The 7729-nt window shown below is 30.6% G+C and overlaps 1 protein-coding gene across 1 annotated transcript in view; it reads right to left on the bottom strand.

Moving 5' to 3' along the window:
• Nucleotides 1-7729, bottom strand: part of LOC111629280 (vacuolar protein sorting-associated protein 4B-like) — a 57315-nt gene extending 49586 nt beyond the window's left edge. Inside the window, exons 1-2 of the mRNA XM_023373162.1 lie at nucleotides 7703-7729; nucleotides 1334-1445 (exon numbers count right to left, since the gene is read on the bottom strand). Of these exons, the coding sequence (XP_023228930.1) occupies nucleotides 1334-1445; nucleotides 7703-7714 (124 nt within the window). The 5' untranslated portion in view covers nucleotides 7715-7729. The remainder of the gene's footprint in view (nucleotides 1-1333; nucleotides 1446-7702) is intronic.

Genomic DNA, 7729 nt, shown 5'->3' with positions numbered 1-7729 from the left:
CCATAAAAATTATTTATATTAATGATGTCTCCAAAGGTCAAGTTATCTTTCTGCGATAAATTATTTATCAGATATCGCGGCCGCCGTTTCGTGTGCTGTTCCGCGACGAAGACAAGCTTTGAACAACGGGCGTAGTCGAACGGTACACACTCGGTAAGTAATCCTATAATTTTTTGTTTATAGCATAGTTTATACGGATTACTCCCAAAAAATTATACGTGTTTTGGAAATGTTGAGTGGAATTAGTCTAGAATCGGTTAATTTTATAGAAGAAAACCTTTCGAACAGCCTTAGTCCGTAAAGTTCCCACCTATCGGGCTGTGATTGGCTCATGTATTTAATCATTCCTACAATGTAAAATTCGATTAGTGTGGAATGTATCTAAGCGTTATAGGGGGGGTCTACTGTATAATTTTTACTACATTTCTATTCAATCAGAGTGTCACTGAAAATTGCCACATTTGGCACAGGTGCCATTAGGTTGTCGACCTCTGCTTTAGACTATTGAAAGTACAATAACACCACAATTACTACAAAAGTTGAATGGCATCATCCATGTAGTAAAGAATACCACAAAGTAAATACCAAATATGCCATTTCCATCCACCTTCAATTACATTCATCTTTAAGTTTTGTGGGAAAATAGTTTCTCTTCCCAATAATGTTTGGAACCACTCTGTCACATATAAAACATTTTTAATATCTTTCATTTTGTTTCATCTATTTTGTATTGTTAATTCAAATAAATTTAAACTGATAGCAGGTCATTATTAATTACAAAACTACTATCCATTACTGCAAAATTCTGTTTGAATTTCACAAATCAAACTATACAGTAAAGTATCTTCATTTGAAAATAAACAGTCATTGATTTAGCAATTTTGATAAAGTTTATTACACTATATTCTAAATTTAAAGTAATAACATTTGCAAGAATAGGTTCAGTATTAGCACAATACAAAATTTAATAATCTTGTCCATAATTTTTTCCTGGCTCAAGCTTTTGGTTTCTGATAACTTATCTATCCTTTTAAATTTAATGGCATGATAATAGCAAATGCAACAACTATAAAAATCTGTTTCAATCTAATCTTAATGAATCTGATTAATAAATATTGTAATAAGATTAAAAATCCTTCATAAACATATACAATCTATTTAAAAAATTATCAGCAATTATGCTAGTCTAATATACATTTAGTAAGTCATTGATATCTGTTTGACTTTTCAAATTTGGCTTAGTGAATGTAAATTTGTGAATTAAAATGTTTTTGGATGTGTTTATATTCACAAGGCTAAATGAAATACAAAATAAACAAACAACTGAACTTACATTTGATTGTGTGAAGAAAATATTCAACACCATGCTCATATAATCTTAAAGCTTCACCATAATTTTTCTTTTTGTCTTCTTCAGTGGCCTTGGTTACCAAATCTATGGCTTTCTATAAAAAAAAATTTTTAGAAAGTGATAAATTATTTGTTATAATGCAATTTATATTTGCTGAGTGGATTAAACAGAAATAAACCACAGAAGAGAGCTATATATGCAACAGTAATTATATTATAATTTATTCTATTAGTATTAGTTATTAACAATTTATATCTAATATATTATTTAATTATATAGTATGTCAAAAAACATTTCCCACCCTTGCAATGTTTTATAAAAAATCTTGAATATTTTTTAATTGAAAACAATACTTAAGACGAGACATTTACACTGACATACAGTTCTCTACTGTTTCAAGATTTAATTCAGATGAAGTGTTTTTATTAATAAGTACAAAATTAAAGAAAAAAATTACACCAATGTTTTTTTTTCAGGGTTTCAAAACAAAGTGCTACAGTTTAATATTTTATGTAACCTTCTTGGTCTTAAGGACTGTACCAACTCAGTTATATTGTTATCAACTTTTGATTATTCTTCCTTAACAAGTTGTACAAAATTTGAAAGTTATTGTTTTTCAATTTTTGTCTAAACCTCAATTGGAGAGATTGTGAAGGCCAATCTAGTGTTTTAATGAAACCAGTGTCTTTTTGGAACCAGAATGCAATAATTTTAGCTGTGTGCTTGAAATGTTTGTCTTACTGAAAAATATATTTTTTTCCAAATTGCAATTTATGAACTGATGGAGAAATATGCTTCTCCAGGATCTCACCCAATGCTTCTTTGTTCATGATTCCATTAATTCCAAGATTTCCTACACCACTCCAAGACCCAAATCATTTTGCTACCTCCTCAATGTTTAACAGTTTTGATTTTCTTTTTTTTTTCTTTCTTCTTTCTTTCTTTTCAAGGCTGCTATTATGTACTTCTGTCTGATTGAAAAAGGTTCACTTTGATCGCATTTGACCACAAAATTAGCTTCCAATCATTCAAAATGAAGTTTTGGTATTTCTTTACATGTAATAAGCTTTTCTTCATATGGACATTAGAAATCATGCTAGAAAAAGCCACTACTAACTCATTAGACCACAACTATACAATTGATTTGTGATTGTTTGTTCACTTGTTTATCTGTTCATAAAGTATTATTTAGTTTTGGAGCTAATAAAAATGAATTTTTCCTTGCTACTTGCAGCATTTTTCTATCCTCACAAACAGATTTTCCTTGGCTGTTAAGAATTTGGCAAATTTGCCACCAATGTTCCATAGGTTTTTAACTTTTTCACAATACTTCTAATGGTGTCCACATAAACACTAGTTAAACTGGTGACTTTTTTAATAAAAATAACAACAAAATTACATGGCTTATTTGTACATTTTTGATTTCAATTAGGCCTAAAACATAATCATTACACTTTCGTCCGATAAATCAATATAATCATCACTATATTTGCTCATTTCTTCATTAAGAAATTCAAACAATTCCTGTTCAGTACATTTATGTGCCATATTTGAACTTAACTCACATATACAAAATAAAACAACTCAAAATTATCTGCTTGCAAAATATGGTGACGAAACTCTGAATCAAACAATGTATGTGTTTCTAAGAAATAGCTTATATTTCAAATTTCTGAGAAAATAGTGCCCACTGTTAGTTAACAGACACTAAAAAAACACACAAAATTTGTATTTTGATTGCTGAAAACATTAATGTTACGTTTTAAAGCTAGAAATAACTTGATATACAGAGGAACGTAATATTATGTTTGCTGTTTTACCAAATAATTTGCAAAACATAATATTACATTTTTAGCAGGATAAGTGTTAAGGATGCCCATCCTTTTAAATGGATGCAGTCCCATGCAAACACATGCTAGTTTGCATATTGGCGAGTACATACAATGATGTCGGACATGACTACTTTATGACAAATTTGGCTTCTTTTTTACTCTTTCTGCCAAAAAAAACATGCTGGTTCCTTGGCTACTTTTTAGCTATTCACTTGCTGCTGTTAATATAACTCAAACTCATATGTCATACTCTGCATAAGTCTCAGGACTGACTGGTCAAGACATTGTTTGAGTGATGATTCCATAAATTAAAGTGAGATTGACAGTGATTTTCAGTCTTTTTTCAAGGATTCAACAGATGCTGTTCACACTACATGCCACTATCTACAGTTTGAAAATGACATGGATGAATATTTAAAGGTAACATTTGTGACTGAAAAAATATATACAGTAGAACCTCGATTATCCGGACTAATTGGGGATGAAGGTAGTCCGGATAAGGAAAAATCCGGATAATCGAAACAGATACTTTAATTTGTCTTTTAATGATAATACAACACGTTTTCTTTTCGATGACATATCGGTAATATTAAAAGTAAATACTGTATTTAAATCGTGATCAAATTTTCAAGAAACAAACGTTCGTATTGAATTTGGACTACTACTGACCAACGCTAACAGACTACCTATTGTTTAAAAGGCCCTCTGGTGGCGCAAGAAGACGGATTTTATAAAATAAAAAGCAGTTGAAACTGCATTTTTATGAATAAAAATTTGACAAACTATTTATCGTTTTATGACGAGTAAAATTTTTTCGTCGCGTTCGCGGCTTTTAAGTAATGCATAAACCTTCGAGGCGCGAGGCCCTTCGGACCGCGAGGCATAGGCGGTGGCCCACGTCGTCCATGCCTTACGCCGCCCTTGGTCATAGAAATGATGTAATTTGAATATAAATTATTTATAAATACGTATGTCAAGTTATATTTTTATTACTACGTAAAATATATTTAAGAGTTTACGACCACTGTGCTGGGTGAGACGTTGTTGAAACAAAAAAGTTATATATTCCATCACGTACATAAACAGTGTCGTAATTCGCTAAGTGCAAATCAGCAAATTCGTAAAATTTTTGTTTATTTTGAACAATCTGGATAATCGAAAATCCGGTTAATGGAGGTTTTACTGTATATATATATATATATTAATTTCTTTTAACTTTGTTTTGACAACTCTGATATACTGCTCCATACTTAACAGGCAAATACTGTCTCCTCTCATTTTGTTTGATTTGAAAACCATTTAGAACGGGTGTGTCAAACTAGCAGCCCTCGAGCCTCATGTGGCTCCCAATGTGATTTTTTGTGGCCCATGGCCACGATATTCTGAAATTAAATAAAACAGCTTACAGATCAAGATTAACTGATAAACATCTATCTACCATAATGGAGACTGTTCTCAGTCTTTGAATTTAGATATTGAAACACTAGGAGAGGAAGATAGTGCTGGCAAATTTCTGGTGAAAACAATTAATTGTATAAATAATTTCATCTATACACACTGTAAAATATACGACTTACTTCTGACTCAAAACAAAAACAGTGCTTAGTTCAAAATACCTTCACTAACGTTTTTGAACTTAGTTCTTCTTCAGGTGAATAAAAGAAAAACGGGCAGAATCAATGTTATTTGAACATATCAGTTTCATATGAATTCTGAAATGCAGTGTTCTAAGGAAACCCGTGCAATCATCGTGTTAATTTGCACATGCTCTGTAGATAGAAGAATCGCTTTTGGCTTCTCATGTATCATAAATAAGAGTTTATTCTTATTGTTTATACATTTATCTTCTCTTGCTGTTTTATATATATATAAAATAGGTGCGATAAAGACTTAGTATATGTGGGATCCACAAAAAGATCATTGGAGGTGAGGCGCAAAGAACATAAAGCAGACATCCTACATAAGACATACTACAGCATTAGCACAATATGCCATGGACCATGACATACAAGCATTATTTGAAAAGACAAAGATTATATACACCACACAGCAACCACACCATTTGCACTGGATGGAAGTGATATATATATAAAAAACAGCAAGAGAAGATAAATGTATAAACAATAAGGATGAACTACCCTTACTGATAACATGGCAAACTCTTATTTATGATACGTGAAAAGCCAAAAGCGATTCTTCTATCTACAGAGCATGCGCAAATTAACATGATGATTTCACAGGTTTCCTTAGAACACTTTCAGAATTCGTATGAAACTGATATGTTCGAATAATATCGATTCTGCCCGTTTTCTCTTATTCACCTGAAGAAGAACTAAGTTCAAAAACATTAGTGAAGGTATTTTGAACTAAGCACTGTTTTGGTTTCGAGTCAGAAGTAAATTAATTGTATAAGTAAATGTAACAAAATTTGCATCTGAAATGCATTGTAATAAAGTGGCAATATTTTATAGACCTTAGCATGGTTTCTTTCTCTGATCAAATGCAGTTAGCAATAAAAAGCAATGGTTAACTAATTGTCTTAACCAGGCACGGCCAACATACGGCCCGCTGAATGAATTTATGTGGCCCGCGATTAATCTCTGAATATTAACTATTCAAGTCCGAATAGATCGATGAAAAATTCTAACGCCTAAATAAAAAAAAAGGTCAACAATTCACTGTGTGCTTAGAGTTAACCCTCCATTACAAATCTCTTAAGTACAGCGTAGAATGTTGATAAAGCATGATAATGTGAGAAATGTATCTATATGTACAATTTAGTCTCTACGGGTGACACCACAATGAGATCTTGCACCACCTCAAAATCTTTCTAGGGCAGCCTCTGGTTCAGCCCGTGAAAAAAGTTTTCTTTCCAATTCAGCCCGAGGACAAAAACTGTTGGCCACCCCTGGTCTTAACCTTAATGTTTTAATTTTTTAAGAAGTTTTTTAAAAAATTGTTTAAAAAAATAATAATAATTTTAGTCTTATAAATATGTACATTAAATAAATGTTTAAATAAAAGCAATACTATAGCAATTACATATTGAGTTGAATTCACTGAACTACATAATGTGTTTTAATTGCTCTATCTATATTCCTGCATTCTCACTTCAAATAATTTTTAAAAAATTTGTAAATGTGATGTGGCCCACATGAATCTTACCAGTCGCATTAATGGCCCATTGTTTAAATGAGTTTGACACACCTGACACACATTAAATTTATTTACAAAAACAAAGTAATTTTATTTAATTTTATTTAGTAAATTAATTCAAAATATTATAATTTAGAGATTTCAATTACCTATTAAGCCTTAACTCCCTAAATTATTACAACCTTTACCCTGAAAATTGTTAATACGAATTTTCAATAAAGCAATCTAACAACTGTTTCCCTTGCAATTTGTATTAACACAAGTTGACCGTATAATCAGAAATCCAAGTCACAAAATTAATTTTTATTTTTGAATTTATGCACTCTTTGTTGCATATTTGTTTATACTATAAACTGTAAACAAATTGTAAAAAAGTATATTAAACAACCCAAAGCCTTATATATATATATACATACATACATACATGGCCAAACAATCATCTTATGGATTCATAGCCCAAATATTTAAGGTGATCATTTGGCTATATACAATTGTAAAAGTGATCATTCAAGCTGATGTTACTGAAGCTGAGAACAAAAACTTTTTAAAGTTTTTTTGATATATACTCTTGTTGCAACACTCTTGTTGTATATACTCTTTTCTGGTATATACTCTTATTCCAAACACCTAGTAAATTTTGGTGTCTTTTCACAAAACAAAACTCTTTGACCAAATTCTACCACAGGGTCCTTGAGAGGGCAGATCTGACCTTTCAGGAAAACCAAAAGAACACAATGTTCAGAAAAAAATACTATGTACTATACCATACATGTGAATATAATAAAAGCAATGTAAAAGGACAATGGCTTATTTAATAAACAAGTGGTATAATAATAATAATAATGATAAATACACCATTCTTCAATTCACCCAAATTTCAAATCAGAGTGACAGTTGTACAGTACTATACAACCATCACCCTAATTTGAAATTTAATTCTACCTTTAACTGTAAATCAAAATTAAAATGTAGAATATTCTCAAACAACTGCAACAGTTTAACACTAGTTTTTAGTATTGAATATTTGTGCTTCATGAAATAATTCAAAAAAAATTTTTTTTTGATCTATTTTCTTCATGGGCTAGACACTACTAGTGGGGCATAAGGTAGAATATATACAAATGAAAGAAAATTAAGTTTTTGTAATAATATTTTTATTATTCAGACATTACTACTGTACATTCTTATCTTTAATTAAGATCATAGAATTTACCTGTGGAAAACAGCTTAATAATTGTCAATTTTATAACTGTTTCCTTTCTCCTGTGTTCATAACATCACAACAGAAATTAGAAAACAAACATTGTATTAACAAAATGTATGCCAATTGTTGTTTTAGAATAAGATATTGAAGGTTCCTTACTTTGTAATCCATTATTGGTGTGTATCT

Source organism: Centruroides sculpturatus, unplaced genomic scaffold (genome assembly GCF_000671375.1).
Source record: "Centruroides sculpturatus isolate CEXI.00-Female unplaced genomic scaffold, Cexi_2.0 scaffold516, whole genome shotgun sequence".
In the NCBI taxonomy this organism is placed as follows: domain Eukaryota; kingdom Metazoa; phylum Arthropoda; class Arachnida; order Scorpiones; family Buthidae; genus Centruroides; species Centruroides sculpturatus.
Note: the sequence above shows the minus strand (reverse complement) of the source record. Positions and strands in the feature narration are given on the sequence as shown.